This window comes from Schistocerca serialis, chromosome 7, assembly GCF_023864345.2.
Source record: "Schistocerca serialis cubense isolate TAMUIC-IGC-003099 chromosome 7, iqSchSeri2.2, whole genome shotgun sequence".
Lineage (NCBI taxonomy): Eukaryota > Metazoa > Arthropoda > Insecta > Orthoptera > Acrididae > Schistocerca > Schistocerca serialis.
In genome coordinates this window covers 192593379-192615540 of record NC_064644.1, presented here as the reverse complement: position 1 = coordinate 192615540, position 22162 = coordinate 192593379, and the positions used below count along the sequence as shown (strand labels likewise).

The 22162-nt window shown below is 42.9% G+C and overlaps 1 protein-coding gene across 1 annotated transcript in view; it reads right to left on the bottom strand.

Moving 5' to 3' along the window:
- Positions 1–22162, bottom strand: part of LOC126412196 (protein groucho) — a 697281-nt gene that overhangs the window by 3878 nt on the left and 671241 nt on the right. The window contains exon 17 of the mRNA XM_050081679.1: positions 17273–17431. Coding sequence (XP_049937636.1) covers positions 17273–17431 — 159 coding nt within the window. The remainder of the gene's footprint in view (positions 1–17272; positions 17432–22162) is intronic.

Here is a 22162-nt window from a genome sequence, read left to right as displayed (position 1 = left end):
TGTGCAGTGCTGGAATTGGAAGACAGAAGTGGACAGATAGGCACTGGAGAATGACTAACAAAGGTTGAGGCCAGGTGGGTTACGGAAAAGTAAGATATATTGCAGGAAGAGTTCCCACCTGCGCAATTCAGAAAATTTAGTGTTGGTAGGAAGGATCCAGATAACAAAGGCTTTGAAGCGGTCATTGAAATGAAGAATGTTGTGTTGGGCAGTGTGCTCAGCAACTGGGTGGTTCAGCTGTTTCTTGGCCACAGTTTGTCACCGGCCATTCATGCGGACAGACAGATTCTTGACAGTCACACAGCACATTGGTTGCAGCTTAACTTATAGTTCACATGACTGGTTTCACAGCCCTGCCTTTGATGGGATATGTGATGGTGGGAGGAAGTATGGGACAAGTCTTGCACCTAGGTCTATTACAGGGATATGAGCCATGAGGCAAGGAGTTGGGTGCAAGGGTTGTGTAGAGACAGACAATGATATTGTGTCAGTTCAGTAGGCAGCAGGATACCACTGTGGGTGGGGTGGGAAGAACAGTGGGTAGGACATTCCTCATTTCTGGGCACAATGAGAGGTAGTTGAAACCCTCGTAGAGAACCTTACTCAGTTGCTCCAGACCTAGGTGGTACTGAGTCAAGAGGCAAGTGCTCAACTGTGGCTGGATGGTAAGACTTTGGGTGGTGGGTGATGACTGGAGAGACAAGTCATGGGATATCTGTTTCTGTACAAGGCTGGGAGGGTAATTATGGTCTGTGAAGGACTCAGTGAGGCCCTTGGGATATTTCAAGAGAGACTGCTCCTCGTTACAGATGCGATGGCCACAGGTGGCTAAGCTGCATGGAAGGGTCTTCTTGGTATGGAATGGGTAGAAACTGTTGAAGTGGAGGTATTGCTGGTGGTTGGAGGTTTGATATGGACGGAGTACTGATGTAGCAAACTTTGAGGTGGAGGTCAACATCAAGGAAGGTGGATTGTTGGGTTGGGGAAGACCAGGTGAAGGAAATGGAGGAGAAGATGTTGAGGTCCTGGAGGAATGTGGATAGTGTGTCATCATCCTCAGTCCAGATCACACAAATGTTGTCAATGAATCTGAACCAGTTAATGAGTTTGGGATTCTGGGTGGTGAGAAGGGGTTCCTCTAGATGGCCCATGAAAAGGGTGGCATAGGATGGTGCCATGCGGGTACCCATTGCCATGCCCTGAATTTGTTTGTAGGTGATGCTGTCAAAGGAGAAGCAATTGTGGGTGAGGACATATCTGGTCATGGTGACCAGGATGGAGGTTGTAGGTTTGGAATCCATTGAGCCTTTGGAAAGGTAGTGTTTAATGTCCACAAGGCCAGGGGCATTAGGGATGTTAATGTAAGAGGATATGGCATCGATAGTGAGGAGAAGGGCACCATGTGGTAAAGGAACAGGACTGTGGAGAGTCGGTGAGGAAACTGTTGGTATCTTTTATATAGGGTGGAAGGTTGTGGGTAATAGGCTGGAGGTGTCTATGAGAATGGAGATTCTCTCAGTGGGACACAGTAACTGGCCAGAATGGCGTGTCCTGGGTGTTGGATTTATGGACTGTAGGAAGCATTTAGAAGGTGGAAGTGCAGGAAGTGCTAAGTTTGAGGAGAGAGACAGACTCTGGGGTGCTGCTGGTTTTCTGGAATCGAGTCACTGTGGTATGGTTTGCAGGTAGACAAATGTGATAGCTGTCAGAGCCCTTCTGCCAGGTGATCCTTGCAGTTCAAAACAACAATGGAGGAGCCTTTGTCAGCAGGTTAGATAATAAGGTCGGGATCAGTTTTTAGGTGGTGGTTTGTGGTTCTTTCTGCAGATGTACTTGTTTGACAGTCTTTTTGTTGTGCCTATCTGTGACTCAATGTCTCCTCTGTAAGGTGAGTAGTAATCTATTCTTTCCACAATATTGTCATTATTCCATTCTGAATTTTCTATTGTTTCATTTTGCCTAACGGATTTTCTTCCATCCTGTAACCCAGAGCTGTTTTCCTTTGTTACTATTTTCTAATGCATTACTATACACCGTCTGTCCTTCTTTCTCTTCTTTCCTGTGTTTTACATGTCGCCTTCCTGCACTGCATGCTCTTACTTATGAGTCACACTGTACCAACTGTCTCATCCGCGCACAACACAAGGCTACAAGGGTGCACTGATTGTCAGTGCAGCATCTCGTGTCCCACATTTCTACTGCCGATATCATTAATCCTAGACCTTCAAATAGGTCATTCCCCCTGTGTCACTCCCGTATATTTTCATGTGTTATTTTCTGTACCTTCCTGTGCCACACAAACTTGTAACTCATGCTACCAACCCTTCCTCACCCCCCACTCCTTCACCTCTCATATATCAGTTCTCACAAACTAACCTCATCTATCTGGTCACATCTGCTGTCCCTCTTTTCAGACATATCTGGCCACAGACCTGCAAGCAACATCACACTCTATTTTTTCTTTGATTTCATTGTGTTATCACACCAATTTCAGTGGATATTCACCTTTCACTATTGGCCTGGTTCCTTAGGTTTCATCTAGTTTCTGCATACTTCATCCATTCCGTTATTTTAATGATTTTTCCCACATATTTTGGTGTACTTTTGTGAATTTTTTTCACATGTATTTTTATGTTATTTATGTATTTTTACGCATTTTTAGCCTCCACCATGGGTCCTTGCTCCTTCCATCTGCACCAATACAGAAACGCCTCCTTATCCCTAGCCAGAACCCTGTCCAACACACTGTTCCAGTGTTGTTGCCTGGGCCATGGAATCCCCTGTAAACGGCCTTGCCCTCGAATTACCCATCTCCGGCTGCCATCCTTCTTTCCACAATGACCTCCGCCTGTACAGATTCTGCCAATTCTTAACCCTCACCAACATAGTCCTGCAAAACCATATCAATCAGGCCCAAACCACCCTGCAATACCTTCTCTCCATCTGCAAAATTCTCCTGCTATGCACTCCCATATTCCTGGATCGGTACTGCATATTGAATCTCATGCCCTCCAGGAACCAGAGCAACATGCACAATGCGCTCTCAAAAAACTCTCCACCCTCATCACTTCCTACTCCTGCCTTGGACTACCACAATCCATCACCTCTGCAACAACTTCCTACATTTACCCCACCCTCAAAAACTCCCTCCCACCACCATATAGAGTTCAGAACCTAAACAGTCCCAAAACACAGTCATGAAGCTTTCTTCCAAAAGTCTTAGCATCACAGAAGTATCAGTCCTTTCCAGAGGCCTCACCTTTTGCCCCGCTCCCAAATTCAATCATGCTAGACTTGGTAAAGACCTTCTCTTCTTCTCCTGACTCCTACAGTGGAAACACTTTTTCGCCAACATCCCAACCAAAGACCAATATCAAACCCTGCCTGACTCAGTTCACTCCTCCATCCAACTTTGTGCCATCCCCACTGCCCCCCAAATCACCTCCTGTTAACTTTCCACAATTTCTTAACCTTAACCTTGCCTGACTATCATTCTCACAACCCTCAACATGCAAAATACACTAGCATCTGCAGAGAGAACCACAATGTACCACCTAAAAACTGATCCTCATCCTGACCTACTGACAAAGGTTCCATCACAGTTGTATCGAACTGCGCAGATTATCTGGCAGAAGGATCCGCCAGCTGTCAGATTCATCCCTCCTCACCCCTACCACTCCCCCGCACTGCTACCTTCTACATGCTTCACTAAGTCCATAAAACCAACCAGCCAGGATGCTCCATTGTGGCTGGTTTTGTGCCCCCACTGAGAGAACCTCCACTCTCATAGACCAACATCTTTAGCCTATTACCCACAACCTACCATCCTATATAAAAGATACCAACCATTTCCTCCACCGACTTTCCACAGTTCCTGTTCCTTTAACAAAAGGTGCCCTGCTTGTCACTACTAATGCCACCTCCCTTTACACTAACATCCCTAATGCCCATAGCCTTGTTGCAATTGAACACTACCATTCCCAACGCCCAGCAGATTCCATACCTACAACTTCCTACCTGGTCACCATGACCAACTCTATCCTCACCCACAATTACTTCTCCTTTGAAGACATCACCTACAAACAAATCCAGAGCATCGCAATGGGTATCCGCATGGCACCATCCAATCCGAAGGGCCATCTAGAGGAACCCTTCCTTGCCACCCATAATCCCAAACTCCTCACCTGGTTCAGTCACTGATGACATGTTAGTGATCTGGATCGAGGATCAGGACGCCCCATCCACATTCCTATAGCACATCAACACCTTCTTCCCCATTTGCTTCACCTGGGCCTCCTCAATCCAACAAGCCATCTTCCATGATGTCGACTTCCAACTCAAAGATTGCTACATCAGTAGCTCAATCATATCAGACCTACCAACCACCAGCAATACCTCCACTTCAACAGCTGCTACACATGCTATACCAAAAAGTCCCTTCCATGCAGTCTAGCTACCTGTGGCCATCACTTCTGTAGTGACGAACAGTCCCTCTTGAAATATGCAAATGGTCTCACTGAGACCTTCACAGACCAAAATTATGCTCCCAACCTTGTGTGTTATCTCTCTGGTCAACTTTCACCTCCTAAAGTCCCACCATCCAGCTGCAGAAGAGTTTTACCATTATCACTCAGTACCACCCAGGACTGGAGCAATTGAATCACATCCTCCTCCAGGGTTTCAACTACCTCATTGTGGCCTGTAATGAGGAATTTCCTACCCACTATCCTTTCCATTGCACCCACATTGGTATTCTGCTGCCCACCAGACCTTACAATATTCTCCTACCTTACAATATTCTCCTCCATCCCTACACAACCTCTACTCCCAAGCCCTTGCTTCATGTAACAGACCTAGAAACAAGACTGTCCCATACATCCTCCCACAATCACCTACTACAAGCACCTGTGAAACTAGTCATGTGATCGACAAGCTACGCTGCAATCACTGTGCTGTGATCTATGTGAGTATGACAGCCAATAAGTTGTCTGTTCGCATAAATGGCCACCAACAAACTGTGATCAAGAAACAGCTGGACCACCCAGTTGCTGAGTACATTGCCCAATGCAAAGTTCTTCACTCTATAGACTGCCTCACAGCCTGTGCAATCTGGATCCTTCCTATCAACAACAGCTTTTCTGAATTGTCCAGGTGAGAACTCTTCCTGCAAGATATCCTACGTCTCTTAACCCTCCCGACCACAACCTTCATTAAGTCATACATTAAATGTATTTGCAGTTGCAGATATGGATAACCATATAATGAGCTGTATAATGGAATGATGACAATGAAAACTTGTGCCGGACTGGATTTCCCACTTACTGCGATCAGCCACCTTACCATTTGCCTACGCGAGCATGATTCACAGCCAGACCGTCCGCCCCGGTAGCTGAGAGGTCAGCGTGACAGACTGTCAATCCTAAGGGCCCGGGTTCTATTCCCGGCTGGGTCGGAAATTTTCTCCGCTCAGAGACTGGGTGTTGTGTAGTCCTAATCATCATCATTTCATCCCCATCGACACGCAGGTCACCGAAGTGGCGTCAAATCGAAAGACCTGCACCAGGCGAACGGTCTACCCGCCGGGAGGCCCTAGCCACACGACATTTCCATTTTTTACAGCCAGACCCAAACTTCCATATGTTGTCAACAAAGTGTCTCTACTCTGAACTCGTACATCCATTACATATATTCCCATACAGGGATGACAATTTACTTTGAAGCTGCTTGCACTGTGTCTGTGGATAAGTATGACATTGAAGTGCCTGTATCATTCCATTACACAGCTGGTGGTTATCGATATTCGCATGTGCAAATACATTTAATGTATTTCGCAACAGCTATAATCACTGCAGCGCCCATTCCAATGCATCCACAGTCTTTTTTATTTCTCTCCTTTTCTGTCCCCCTTCTCTCCCCCTGTCTGCACCTAGCAGCCGTACCCTCTCCCAACCATGGCTCTGTATGCTCCCACAAGCACCACTTTACTTTACTGTCACCCACCCCAATCCTGTTATCCATTCCCCTCTCTGCCCCAGCCTCCTCCTTTCTGCCACCACAATGATTTCTTCTTCCCCCATAAACAGCTGCTCACAATCTGGTCTCGGCAGCCAAGACAGTGTGTGTGTGTGTGTGTGTGTGTGTGTGTGTGTGTGTGTGTGTGTGTCTATCTACTTTCGAAAAAGGTCTTTCTGGCCTAAAGCTTACTTGTTTGACACTCTTTTTGTTGTATCCATCTGCAACTCAGCACCTCCGCTATGTGATGAGTAGCAGTCTATCCTTTCCATAATATTGTCATTAACTTTGTATATGTTTCTCATGTAATTCTGAAGATGAAAGTACTGTTCTACACCTTACAATTTCAAATGAAACCTAAAATTTACAATTCATTATTAAATAACCTAAACTGAATAAAGAAATGATGAATACACTTGTGAAAGATTCTAATATTATTGACTTACAATTGAAATAATATTGCTATCGACTAAACCATCTTAATTACTTTAAGTCTATTATACAAAATTAACACTGTGGTGCATATATAATTATACTAAAATAAATGATAAATTATAATTTAGTTAACAATATGAGGTAAATCTAATATGTATCTATTTACCTATATTTATCTAAAGTAACTATTTATCTAAAGTAACTATTTATCTAAACAATGGGATTCTTCCAGAATATTGTTCAAGTGCATGTGATCTCAGTGATGTTTTGAATGAAGTATTTTGAATGAACAACAAGCATTCTATGCATTTAGTCAGTGGTAGTTTTGTCTTTAATGTCATGTTAGGATTTTATTTTCTAAAATAAGCAACTATAAAGTATCTTAACATGCATAGCAGAGTGATGAGTTAGGTTGCAAAAGATTTAACTCTTAAGATCTAGGTAGAGAATTTGAGCAAAATGAATTAATACAATATTTTCAGTTTCTGCTGGTTTCAGGTGCTTAAATATCCATACTCTGTCAGTGAAGTTCACTGTCACGACCTTTGATTATTGTGACTGCAATGTGCTTCTTGGCGATACCAGTTAGAATACAATGCTGGCAACCAGTTGCTACACCTATCCATTTTAACATGTGCAAACTATGTCTAGCCCTACCTCACAATACATGTGCCCCTTGCTGTATGAATGGGATATTAAGGGTATGTATAATTGTGGATATGCCATCCTGCAAATAAACAATTTCAGCATTTCATTATTCTTACACAGAAGTAGCAGCACTTGTTGCTTCTGCCTGTTAATCTATAACTTGAGTCGTTCCACATTCTTTAAGGCTGTCTTTCATGATTGAATTTATTGAACTTCTTGAGTTAATGAATCTCTCTCTATTGTGTGCAACATCTATGTATTTACAGAATTTTGAATGTAGTATATGTTCAGAATGATAAATTATTTTTACATGCCCCTTGAAAGCTGAATTTTCAAGAGAGGCCTGAGGATGCTCCCAGTTAATTAAGTCCACCAATGACAAACAAAATGGAATAAATAGAAGCTTCTTACTTGGTTCTTCAGCAACCTGTGTTTACACCACAGTTACGATACAGTTTGCAAATTGTAAAAACCTCTTTGAGAACTTTTTTATGTGGCTTAAAGTCTGGGCAACTATAAGGCATCAGATAAGGCCTTTACGTAGTACATTTAAGTTTTCCAGACTGTATACTTTTATTCCAAGCAATGGTGACTTTCATGCAGAGAGAGGTCTGACTGGGCTTTCCATGTAATTCACTGCTGGGGCCTCCTCTACATTTTCTAGCTGAGGAACAGTCTTCCATCTGACCAAATACTTAATAATCATTCAAGTCCCTGGTTTCATTACATTAAGAGGCAACATACTAGAGAAGGTTTCACTACTTCAGATCCTGTATGCAATGTGCTGGTATCACAAATGATGATACTTGAACCAGGATCAATGCAGCATCAATGCAATGGCATAAAAGTAACAGGCTATCTATGCAACAGCAAAATTCTACTCCAACTTAGTGCCCAAGTACTTAAAACTGTGCTTGAACTTGCACTGTATCTGCTACAATGTGTTGGTCAATAACAAATCTCACTGAGCAATCCATCAGTGTCATCTAATAACATGTGACTGTCTGACTGCGTAAGTAACACCACTATCAGTTTGTGGGCAAACATGAAACCAATCACTGAGAAAACAGGTCACAGAGCAGCATAAGGAACAGTGATGAAGTTTGCATATCAGCTCAATGTGGACAGATGAAGACCACAATGAAGATCAGAGAGATGATGGATATATACACTCAGTGATATTACAGACTGAACTCTATGGCCATGGGATAATTCTAGGAGGAGGTTACTGGTATCCAAGTTGGCAATGATGCTGGAATAACTTAACTTCAGACTTTTCCCAAAGGATATGTTGTTCCATGGAATAATATGTTGGTTTGAATCACCTGTACAAGACCATCCAAGACACTGGATATGATTTGTAACCAAACAATTTAAATGTGGGCTAAATGTAATGGATCACCCTTCATTTGCACTCGAGCTATTACGTGTTTCGCAAACAGCATGAACAAATCTGCCACAATTATGGAATATTCTGATGAGAAAATTGGTATTTTTAAACTATTTGTATGTAACGAAACTTCCTGGCAGATTAAAACTGTGTGCCCGGCCGAGACTCGAACTCGGGACCTTTGCCTTTCGCGGGCAAGTGCTCTACCATCTGAGCTACCGAAGTACGACTCACGCCCGGCACTCACAGCTTTACTTGTATGTAGCTTGAACAGTTCATGGGTGTACCACCAGTTCACAGTGTCCAACAGGCACAATAATTCAATGGTCAGATATGTTGCCATCGTTGGGTGCGCTGACAAACTAAGTTCCTGAGGACGTGCGGCCACTAATATCGCCTGCCCCCATGAGCCACTCCCTTCACAGTCCCTGCCTGCTGTTGAGCATCAGCAGTCACAGAGATGCTAACATCGGTGTCTGTAATAGCATCAATGTAAGTTCACAGTCCGCCATTGTCTCCTGATCATTTTGTCTGCTGAGAGTCTTCTTTATTAAACTCAGTGCTGGTTCCCCAGCCTTGCTAAGATTATAGCTGCAATCTCTGTTGATGATATTGTCCCTGGTGCAAAGTTCTATGACCTTTCTAACAACGCTGCCCCAGTATCTGGAAGTTGGTGCCAAGATCCTGGTACATTTGTACTTCATCATGAACTTCATCATGAACCATGGACCTTGCCGTTGGTGGGGAGGCTTGCGTGCCTCAGCGATACAGATAGCCGTACCGTAGGTGCAACCACAACGGAGAGGTATCTGTTGAGAGGCAAGACAAACGTGTGGTTCCTGAAGAGGGGCAGCAGCCTTTTCAGTAGTTGCAAGGGCAACAGTCTGGATGATTGACTGATCTGGCCTTGTAACAATAACCAAAACGGCCTTGCTGTGCTGGTACTGCGAACGGCTGAAAGCAAGGGGAAACTACAGCCGTAATTTTTCCCGAGGGCATGCAGCTTTACTGTATGATTACATGATGATGGCGTCCTCTTGGGTAAAATATTCTGGAGGTAAAATAGTCCCCCATTCGGATCTCCGGGCGGGGACTACTCAAGAGGATGTCGTTATCAGGAGAAAGAAAACTGGCGTTCTACGGATCGGAGCGTGGAATGTCAGATCCCTTAATCGGGCAGGTAGGTTAGAAAATTTAAAAAGGGAAATGGATAGGTTGAAGTTAGATATAGTGGGAATTAGTGAAGTTCGGTGGCAGGAGGAACAAGACTTCTGGTCAGGTGACTACAGGGTTATAAACACAAAATCAAATAGGGGTAATGCAGGAGTAGGTTTAATAATGAATAGGAAAATAGGAATGCGGGTAAGCTACTACAAACAGCATAGTGAACGCATTATTGTGGCCAAGATAGATACGAAGCCCACACCTACTACAGTAGTACAAGTTTATATGCCAACTAGCTCTGCAGATGACGAAGAAATTGAAGAAATGTATGATGAAATAAAAGAAATTATTCAGATTGTGAAGGGAGACGAAAATTTAATAGTCATGGGTGACTGGAATTCGAGTGTAGGAAAAGGGAGAGAAGGAAACATAGTAGGTGAATATGGATTGGGGGACAGAAATGAAAGAGGAAGCCGCCTTGTAGAATTTTGCACAGAGCACAACATAATCATAACTAACACTTGGTTTAAGAATCATGAAAGAAGGTTGTATACATGGAAGAACCCTGGAGATACTAAAAGGTATCAGATAGATTATATAATGGTAAGACAGAGATTTAGGAACCAGGTTTTAAATTGTAAGACATTTCCAGGGGCAGGTGTGGACTCTGACCACAATCTATTGGTTATGACCTGTAGATTAAAACTGAAGAAACTGCAAGAAGGTGGGAATTTAAGGAGATGGGACCTGGATAAACTAAAAGAACCAGAGGTTGTACAGAGATTCAGGGAGAGCATAAGGGAGCAATTGACAGGAATGGGGGAAATAAATACAGTAGAAGAAGAATGGGTAGCTTTGAGGGATGAAGTAGTGAAGGCAGCAGAGGATCAAGTAGGTAAAAAGACGAGGGCTAGTAGAAATCCTTGGGTAACAGAAGAAATAGTGAATTTAATTGATGAAAGGAGAAAATATAAAAATGCAGTAAGTGAAACAGGCAAAAAGGAATACAAACGTCTCAAAAATGAGATCGACAGGAATTGCAAAATGGCTAAGCAGGGATGGCTAGAGGACAAATGTAAGGATGTAGAGGCCTATCTCACTAGGGGTAAGATAGATACCACCTACAGGAAAATTAAAGAGACCTTTGGAGATAAGAGAACGACTTGTATGAATATCAAGAGCTCAGATGGAAACCCAGTTCTAAGCAAAGAAGGGAAAGCAGAAAGATGGAAGGAGTATATAGAGGGTCTATACAAGGGCGATGTACTTGAGGACAATATTATGGAAATGGAAGAGGATGTAGATGAAGATGAAATGGGAGATATGATACTGCGTGAAGAGTTTGACAGAGCACTGAAAGACCTGAGTCGAAACAAGGCCCCCGGAGTAGACAATATTCCATTGGAACTACTGACGGCCGTGGGAGAGCCATTCCTGACAAAACTCTACCATCTGGTGAGCAAGATGTATGTAACAGGCGAAATACCCTCAGACTTCAAGAAGAACATAATAATTCCAATCCCAAAGAAAGCAGGTGTTGACAGATGTGAAAATTACCGAACTATCAGCTTAATAAGTCACAGCTGCAAAATACTAACACGAATTCTTTACAGACGAATGGAAAAACTAGTAGAAGCCAACCTTGGGGAAGATCAGTTTGGATTCCGTAGAAACACAGGAACACGTGAGGCAATACTGACCTTACGACTTATCTTAGAAGAAAGATTAAGGAAAGGCAAACCTACGTTTCTAGCATTTGTAGACTTAGAGAAAGCTTTTGACAATGTTGACTGGAATACTCTCTTTCAAATTCTAAAGGTGGCAGAGGTAAAATACAGGGAGCGAAAGGCTATTTACAATTTGTACAGAAACCAGATGGCAGTTACAAGAGTCGAGGGACATGAAAGGGAAGCAGTGGTTGGGAAGGGAGTGAGACAGGGTTGTAGCCTCTCCCCGATGTTGTTCAATCTGTATATTGAGCAAGCAGTAAAGGAAACAAAAGAAAAATTAGGGGTAGGTATTAAAATTCATGGAGAAGAAATAAAAACTTTGAGGTTCGCCGATGACATTGTAATTCTGTCAGAGACAGCAAAGGACTTGGAAGAGCAGTTGAATGGAATGGACAGTGTCTTGAAAGGAGGATATAAGATAAACATCAACAAAAGCAAAACAAGGATAATGGAATGTAGTCCAATTAAGTCGGGTGATGCTGAGGGAATTAGATTAGGAAATGAGACACTTAAAGTAGTAAAGGAGTTTTGCTATTTGGGGAGCAAAGTAACTGATGATGGTCGAAGTAGAGAGGATATAAAATGTAGGCTGGCTATGGCAAGGAAAGCGTTTCTGAAGAAGAGAAATTTGTTAACATCCAGTATTGATTTAAGTGTCAGGAAGTCATTTCTGAAAGTATTCGTATGGAGTGTAGCCATGTATGGAGGTGAAACATGGACGATAAATAGTTTGGACAAGAAGAGAATAGAAGCTTTCGAAATGTGGTGCTACAGAAGAATGCTGAAGATTAGATGGGTAGATCACATAACTAATGAGGAAGTATTGAATAGGATTGGGGAGAAGAGAAGTTTGTGGCACAACTTGACCAGAAGAAGGGATCAGTTGGTAGGACATGTTCTGAGGCATCAAGGGATCACCAATTTAGTATTGGAGGGCAGCGTGGAGGGTAAAAATCGTAGAGGGAGACCAAGAGATGAATACACTAAGCAGATTCAGAAGGATGTAGGTTGCAGTAGGTACTGGGAGATGAAAAAGCTTGCACAGGATAGAGTAGCATGGAGAGCTGCATCAAACCAGTCTCAGAACTGAAGACCACAACAACAACAACAACAACAACAACATGTGATTCTTGGACAAATAGTGGTCTGTAACTGCTGATTTGGTGGGATACATCAATCGGTGTGCCTCTGGTGGTCTCAGCAACAATCTTTGATGGCGTGCACTGTGTGTCCAATATATGTCTTCCTGCACTGACATGGAATCTCATATAAGCCGGCCTTCTGCAAACCAACATGATCTTTGATGCTTTCCAATAATGCTCATGTTTTATTGGGAAGGCAAAAGACAGTCTACACTTGGCAAAATAGGCATCCAATTTTTCCTGATCAGTATACAGTATAAAGGCAGTGGCTGCCTCTTTCTCCGTGGCTTCTTCGGCCTCCACAGGTTGTACTATTGTGGTGGGCTGGAAAGCGTGCCTAATCTGCCATTCTGAATACCTCTTTTCTCAGAATACAGTTCTAAGGTGTTCCAGCTTCTGAGGCAGACACTCTGTATCTGAAATGGTGCACGCCCTGTGTATTGGTGCATTTAGTACCCCATTCCTCTGTGTTGGGTGGTGGCAGCTGCCTGCACACAAACACAGGTCCGTGTGCATTTTCTTCTGATACAGACTGTGGTGCAGGGTGCCATCAGCTCCTTTGTTGACTATGATGTCCAGGAATCTTCCCTCTGCTTCAGTCTCCATGGTGAATTTGGTGTTGCGATGTACAGAGTTCAAATGTGTAAGGAAATCAAGGAGTTTGTCCCTTCCATGGAACCAGATGATGAAATGTGTTATCCACATAACAGGAAAAAAACGGGTTTCCATTTGGGTGATGCCAGGGCTTCCTCCTTGAAGTTCTCCATATACAAATTAGTGACCACAGCTGAGAGTGGGCTGTCCATTGCGACTCCTACCACCTCCTCATAGTATTCTCCATTAAACAAAAAATGCGTGGGGGCCAGGACATACATGGGAAGGTCGGTGGTCTTCTCGTCAAATTTCTGGCCAATAGATTCTACTGACTCTCATAGAGGTACACTGGTGATTAATGAAATGACATCAAAGCTCACCATAATATCTAAGTCTTTCACCCTGAAGTTGCTGAGGCTTTTTGCAAAGTCCACAGAATTGCAGATATGATGAGTGCATTTGCCCAAATAAGGGCTTAGTATTTCCATCACGTATTTTTCCAGCAAATATGTAGGTGGCCTAATATTGCTGACATTGGGGTGCAATGATCCATTTGTATGTACATCATAGGGAAAACACCACAGTCACTGAGGATTTCATATCTGGATTAGAATTCATTGAACTTTAATTTGCTGCCAAGAATATTCACAACAGTAAGAGCATCCTTTATTGTTGATACAGACAACATCCAAAAAGACATTATTCTTAATTTTGACAAATGAAATTGTTTTCTTTACAAACTCAACGGCACTGTCCATCGATCTGAGACTCCTACCTTGTAGGATTTATAGTGGAGATAAAAAACATCAAAAATAAAGGAGTGTTTGTTCAGCATGTGTGAGAGCATCCCTGAAACTTTTATCAAACTCTGGAGGCAAACACTAAAAGCGGGCATTGTCCATGATGCAGAATTTTATTCTAAAATTTTGAGAGTCCATGTTCGAAGAAGGGTAAGGCAACATATCACTTCCTCCCACATACGTATCACAAAATGACTATGCCATGAGAGTCAGAGGAATTAGAGCTCATACAGACGCTTACCAATAGTTGTTCATCCAGCACATCATTCACAAAATTAATGGAACAGAAAGGGAGAAAATGATGCTGTATCAGATGTACCCTCAAACATGCATTGGAAGTGGTTTGTGAGGTATAGATGTATATATGGGATCTTTTTTTTTAACATCTGGCACAAGTCAGAACACAAAAAAGAAGTAGTACAAAGTGAACGCTTAAAAAATCTAAGATGGATAACTTGAAAATGATAGAGGGTTGCATGCATTATCAACTTTCACCAATTACAAACGAATATCCACTGGTAATAAGCAATTCAAACCAAAGAAATATTTGAGAGATTGTATTCCAATTTTTCTACTTAAACTAAACACGCACAATACAATCACTTTAAAAAATTTTAAATTCAACTGTTGAGCTAAAAATTATGACCGCCTGCTTAAGAGCATGTTGTTCCATCTTTGGAATGCAATATGAGGTGTGACTATAAAATAATGGGATTATTGCTGTAAATATTTTACTTCAGAACCGTACATATTTAGTTATTGTCACCCTTAATATATTACCCTCATCTATCCCTACAATGCTCCATACGAATTTTCCACTGATGGAAACAATGCTGGAAGTCTTCCTTTGTGAGATCCTTGATGACACATGCCCCTTCAGTGGACTGAAATCTTGTCCCTTTTAATGTTGATTTGGCCTTGGGGAAAAGATAAAAATCATGGTGCATGGTCAAACACTAGGATGCTGTACTTCACTAGAGACCTCTAAACAGACAATGCAGTATGAACTAGTGCACTGTCTTGACGCACACTTGTTCTTTCACAACTTGGATTCTTACTTTCCCGCAGAGTTGAGCAAGAACCTCAAGGTGGTAATGTCAATTAATAGTCTGACCTCCAAGAATCCAGTGAAGATATACAGTTCCATGAATATCAGAAAAAAAAAAACAATCATCATTGCTTTGAGTCTCGACGTGCTCATTCAAGCTATTCGCTCTTGGTGCATGGATCTGGATCACTTGTGAAAAACCAATATTCATCACATGTTATCACTCTTCCCAAGAAATTACGATCATTTTCAATGGTATGCAATGTGTCAGTACAAACATTTTCACGAGCTTCTTTTTGTTTGATAGTGAGAATTTTCAGCACTGTTTTGCGCTTACACTTTTCTAAATTGGTTAGGTAAAATTTGTCTTATGCATTCTTTGTCAGCTCCTACGGTTTCAGAAATCGACTGAATACTCAATCGGCAGTCAGACTGATCATACTACCCACTTTTTCAATTTTTTCATTTGGTTTTTATGTTGATGGGCATCCTGGGAGGGAGTTATCTTCCGCGTCTTCTCGGCTATCTTGGAGATGCTTCAACCACTTAAAAACTCACATATGTGATGAACAGTCTTCAGCATACACTTCTTTTAATAAAAGATAGGTTTCAGCAGCAGTTTTTCCAAGTTTCATGTGAAACTTCACAACAACTTGTTGCTTTATTATTACATTCACCATTTTTGCTGCAAAACAAAACAATAGCTCTCACACAAATGAAGGCCATGGCCACACTGATTTGTCTATAGATGACAGAGATGCTGCGTTCGGCTGAGAAGGCTCCATGCTTCACTGCTATTGATTGTTCATCTTTGGTGAATGGGTACTTAATTTGTGACAGCATCAGTCCCATTAATTTATAGCCACAACCCTTACAGCAGCAGATCCGCATGGCACAGATTTGACATGTCCCTGGTAGGTTTCTGGATGTATGTGGCACGAAATATCTAAGCACAGGTCCTGTAAATTGCAGTCCGGGGGTTTGGGGGGAGGGGGGGGGGGGGGGGGGGGGGGGGGGTCAAACTGCCACCCGACAGTGTCTCAGATGCGTTACACTACATTCAGTTCAGATGAATTTGGAGGCATCCCTGTTGGCGGAGAGATCAAGTGTAAAGTATGTTGATGGTTCACACAGTCCACAGCATTCATAGTGCTTCCAAATAGTATCACAGGGCCCCATGAAAGCCGAGGCAAATGGCCTCCACAGTATAATAAGGCCCCCATTGGCCTGCAACTGTGGCACAATGGCATGTTTTGAGAAGCCATTCATTTGGATGACTGCAAACCCAGGCACAACACTTGACCTGGTCAAACAAGAAATGTGATTCATCTGTCATGTTTCCTCTGATCCACAGTCTGATCTCCATGATCTCATGCCTATTGCAATTGTAATTGACGATGTTATGGGGCCAATACAGGAATAAGTATGGGTTGCCTGCTGCAGAGCCACATGTTCAATAACTTGGGGTGAGGAGTGTGCTCCAAAACACTTGTGTCTGGACCAGCTCTGTACTCTATCATCAGATCTGCCACAGATCATCACCTATCCTGGTTTACAGTGAGCAAGGCTCCGATCTCCATATTTTTTGAAGAGATGCATATATCCAACACATTATCTCCTGCTCGTGGATCCACTGCTTTTAAACCATTTTCCATAAATGTTCCCAACAGTACCACATGAACAGCTGACCAGCTATACTATTTCTGAGATGCTTGTTCCCCAGTCCCAGGCTGTAACAGTATGTCATTCGCAGAAGTCACTTACGTCAGTTGATTTCTCATTTGTGGACTGTATCATTGTTAGAATGATTCTCCATTTATTTCTGCTCTGCTTATATGCTTTCTTTACCATGTCAAGCGCCCATGATGTCGCCAGGTGGTTTTTAATCCCACTATGAACAGTGGTTGTAATGTTTTAGCTCATCAGTATAAACTCATCTGCAGATAAAGTTCAAACAGGAACACCTTACTCTGCAACTTACATCACCATAACAAAAACAAAACTTAATTGAAGTCAGTGTCCTCTCCAAACCATATAAAAAAATGCTCTCCTCATTCACGTACACCAGATTCAATAGCAGTCTTAATCCACTTGTATAGTACCTAATGTGATTATCAACAGGTCTCACTGCCCTCATCATTATTATTGGTAGCTTTTCTTTTCTTTTCTTTTTTTTTTTTTTTTTTAATGAACCTAGACTTTTGCCTTTCATAAACTACCATACCAACTGCTGTATCATGAAACAACTATACATAATTTATTGTTGATATTTATTTCAATACTGGTCTTAAAAATTATGCTTAATATACCTGGAATATTGATGCACCATACGGAGTCCTCCAGGCATTGAGCAAATTGTCTTTGCCAGTAGAGACAAACCACTTTCCACAGGCAGCAAAACGCAATGAAAGTACACAGGATTCATGCAGATGAAGCTGATATTTGTCTGGCTTCACAGCATGCAGCACCTGTAAGAAACAAAGTACATCAGTCTGAATACTGTAACATAGGTAAGACCCATATGTAATTTCGTACAAGAATTTAGTTAAATTTTTGATGAGATTTTATGTTAGAAAGAGGAACAGAAAAATAAGCAATATGCCTGGAAATTTCATCCTTAAAAATTAAAATTTTGCCACTGGCCACTAAGGAAAGAAAAGAGATCAAGAGAGACAACATTTTTGAAAAAAGAAACTTAAAACTGAAACACAGTGTCTATCAACCAATACACATCAAACAAACTGTACTATTTTATAGACAGGATGAGTCAAAAAGTACTTTACAACTTTGGAATGACATAGGAATTTATTGAGAAAGCTTACTGAATTGGTACTGTATCCTTTTGTAGCAAACAACCTCAAGTTTCACATACAAGTGGTGCCACATTGATATGATGTGATTACCACTTGATGCAGCAAACATCTCACTGGTAATCAATTTCTTCTCAAATTTGTTGCAGCAAATCGGGTATAACTTGAGTGTCAGCAGTGTAGATTGAAGATTTCAGGTCAGATAAATTGTTTGGTAGGGAAGGAACATAGCCGGTCGAGGTGACCGAGCGGTTCTAGGAGCTTCAGTCCGGAACCACATGACTGCTGCGGTCGCAGGTTCAAATCCTGCCTCAGTTATGGATGTGTGTGATGTTCTTAGGTTAGTTAGGTTTAAGTAGTTCTAAGTTCTAGGGGACTGATGACCTCAGATGTTAAGTCCCATAGTACTCAGAGCCAATTGAACTATTTGAAGGAACATATATACAGTCTTTAAATGAAACCCCAGAGAAAGGAATTCAATGGTGTGGAGTCTGGGAAGTGAGATGACCACGCATTTGGCCCTTCATGGCCAGCCCACAGACCTGGGAAGTAATTATTGAGGAAGCTTCATACTTACATGAGAAAATGAGGCGATGCACAATTGTGGTATCTGCCATCACTCAGCCACCGGCCGACAACGATGGATGTCAACATGAGCAAAACGCAGCCAGCTGCACAGCTGCAAAGATAACACACATGGACAGGGCATATCGATTCGCTGACTGGCCACATAGTCCATTTCGATATGTCCACTACAGGACCAGTGTCACGAGATGGAAGCAAATTTCCACCTGGCCCCCGGTGCCATCACACACCGTGTTCCCGGATTACCTGGACGGTATATAGGCCGCTGCAACAGCATCGTAGAGGGAGTCCTACATCTACATCTACATCTACATTGATACTCCGCAAGCCACCCAACGGTGTGTGGCGGAGGGCACTTTACGTGCCACTGTCATTACCTCCCTTTCCTGTTCCAGTCGCGTATGGTTCGCGGGAAGAACGACTGTCTGAAAGCCTCCGTGCGCGCTCTAATCTCTCTAATTTTACATTCGTGATCTCCTCGGGAAGTATAAGTAGGGGGAAGCAATATATTCGATACCTCATCCAGAAACGCACCCTCTCGAAACCTGGCGAGCAAGCTACACCGCGATGCAGAGCGCCTCTCTTGCAGAGTCTGCCACTTGAGTTTATTAAACATCTCCGTAACGCTATCACGGTTACCAAATAACCCAGTGACGAAACGCGCCGCTCTTCTTTGGATCTTCTCTATCTCCTCCGTCAACCCGACCTGGTACGGATCCCACACTGATGAGCAATACTCAAGTATAGGTCGAACGAGTGTTTTGTAAGCCACCTCCTTTGTTGATGGACTACATTTTCTAAGCACTCTCCCAATGAATCTCAACCTGGTACCCGCCTTACCAACAATTAATTTTATATGATCATTCCACTTCAAATCGTTCCGTACGCATACTCCAAGATATCCTACGTGTGCTTCCGCTCGCACTTGTGACTAGTGACCACACATACTAGGAACCCTGTGAAACTTAGGGTACTGTCTCTACTATCTCGGATGTGGACTGGAGTGCACTGGACTTGTGCAATTGTTATGGATTGTGAAGTGCTATTGTGCATCAATATCATTGTGAATTAAGCATTTAAGTATTTTGGATGTTATTGTGTTATTCTGATATAATACAATAAAATGGTGATGAGTCAACAAGAATCAACATCTCTGGATCACGCAGTTAATGCAGCAACAGGTGGAGAACCAGAAACAACTCATGGCTAGTCTACAGCCTCTTCTCACCAGCACAATCATTTCATCAAATTCCGGCTTTCCCTTCTTTTGATGAAGCCCTTGAAGAGTGGGAATCATATGAAACAAGTCTGAAGGAACACTTCTAGGCCTTCCAGGCAACTGACATCAAGCTCATGAAATCTCTGTTTCTTTCCTAGTCTAAACCGGTGGTCTATCATTTCCTGTGCAAATTGGGTCCTTGTCTACTCCTTTGGAATTATCATTTCCGGAGATATGTGCCTTGTTGATGCAATTTTACCAGCACCACCCATGCATTATTTCCTCAAGCAAAAAGCACACATCACAATCATATCGTGAGTGGGCAGCTGAATTACAAGGTCTCAGCCACAAATGCCATTTTGTCGCTGCCACATATAATGAATCGTATGCTGAGGAAATGATCCATGATATGATTATTCGTGGTGTACTAGACAGAAAATTCCAGGATGACGCCCAATAACTTGAGGATCCCTCGTTAGACAGAGTTTTAGAACTGGCTCAAATGACTGAAGCCTCGTGCGCTGCAAGCCAAAAATTGGAGACTTGGGAGGAGATTGCAGCTGTCCATGCCACCTTGCCCCGTAATCCTGATGATCCCTATACACCCACTGACGATGTGGAGGTTGCCACCATCCACCCCGACAGGTGTCCTGCATGCCCGTCACGATCTCAGCAGAAGCCCGGGTGCTTTTCTCACCAGTGGACCCCACACTGTCTTCCGTCTTGTCCGGACTGCTACAAACAACATGAAAGGGACAACTGCCCAGATCGTTGGGCCTACTGCTCTCTCTGCACCTTACAAGATCATGTGTCATCGGTGTGTCATTCTGCTAAATCCACGTCCAAGAAGGACTCTTTTAACACTCCAATGGATGTTAATCAGATTTCCACTATTGAGGTCCAGGACACTTCCAATAAATTGTTCCAGGACGCCTCCATTCACAACAGGCCACTAAAATTACAGGTCCACACTGGAGCAGTAGCTAGTTAGATCAATTATGCAACTTATGTACATCTTGGAGCGCTCCCATTGCAGACTTCCTCTCGCCGGCTAGTGGCCTACAACAAACTCAGCATTCCTCTCCTGGGCCAGGTTGATCTTCCTACAAATTATTGTGGCGTAACACAGATGATCACATACATGATAATCAACAGCAGTACTACCACCATCCTTTCTGGCCTCAACGGCTTTTGTGCCTTTTGATTTTCTATCAAGGACTCTGTCAATGTGATTTCTGATGAAGTTCCATATGCTGGCCTGCAAGAGCTTTGTCATGAATACCAAGATATCTTCCGTGACGAATTGGGTAAAGCATGCAATTTTCTGGCACATGTTTCCCTGATGCCCGTCCTCATTATTTTCGTGCCCGTCCGGTCCCTTATCGCTCTCCACGATCTCGTCAAGGAAGAACTAAATCGTCTCACTGCAGTGTGTGTCCTGGAGCCCATATCCTCCAGTCCATGGGCCACACTTGTCATCGTCATCAGGAAACCATCTAGAAATCTTCATTTGTGTGTTGATTTTAAAGTGACCATCAACTCCCAATCGGAAATTGACACATACCCACTACCTCGTACGGAAGAAATATTGGCAAAACTCCACAATGGCAAATATTTCTCTAAGACTGATTTAGCAGAGGTGTATCTGCAGTTACCCTTGGATGATGCTTCTCAGGAGTTCCTCACACTCAATACTCCACATGGCCTGTATCGCCTTAAGTGACTCATGTATGGCATTGCTAGTGCACCGGCCATTTTCCAGCACTTTCTTGAACAACTGGTCAACTCAGTCAAAGGCTGTGTCAACTACCTTGATGATGTGATTGTTACACAACACATGATAAACAACCACCTCCAGAATCTTCCAGGTTCTCCGTAATGGTATCCTCTGCTGCAACAAAAACAAATGCTGCTTTTTCCAGCAGGAAATTGAACATCTGGGACACAAGACCTCCAGCGAAGGAATCAAGCCACTAGACCATCACATCCACGCCACTGTCCAGTTGCCTGGGACCCACCAATCTCATGCAACTGCAGCCCTTTTTTGGTAAAGTGTAATACTACCGAAGTTCCTTCCTGCGGCAGCAACAGTGACAGCTCCTCTTTCCCTACTTTGTATAAATGGGGTGCCTTTCACTTGGTCTCAGTCTTGTGAAACTGCCTCCCAGACCTTGAAATCACAACTGCTTACACCCCCGTGCCTTTCCTGCTTTGACCCATGGCAGCAACTCATCCTGGCCACAGGTGCATCGGAGGCGGGTGTCGGCGCAGTGTTGGTGCATCGATTCACAGATGAAATATATGTCTCTAAAACATTTTCAGATACTCATAAAAAATATTCCCAGATCAAAAAAGAGGCTCTCGCAATTGTCTTTGCACTCAATAAATTTCACATGTTTCTGTATGGCACTAAGTTCCACTTAATAACAGATCACAAACCTCTCATCGCTTTGTTCCACCCTGCCTCCAAAATTCCGGACCAGACAGCTCATCGTTTGCAGCACTGGGAGTTGTTCCTGACCCATTATCAATATGACATTCACTTTCGGCGTACTTCAGAGCATGCTAGTGCAGATGCCCTCTCA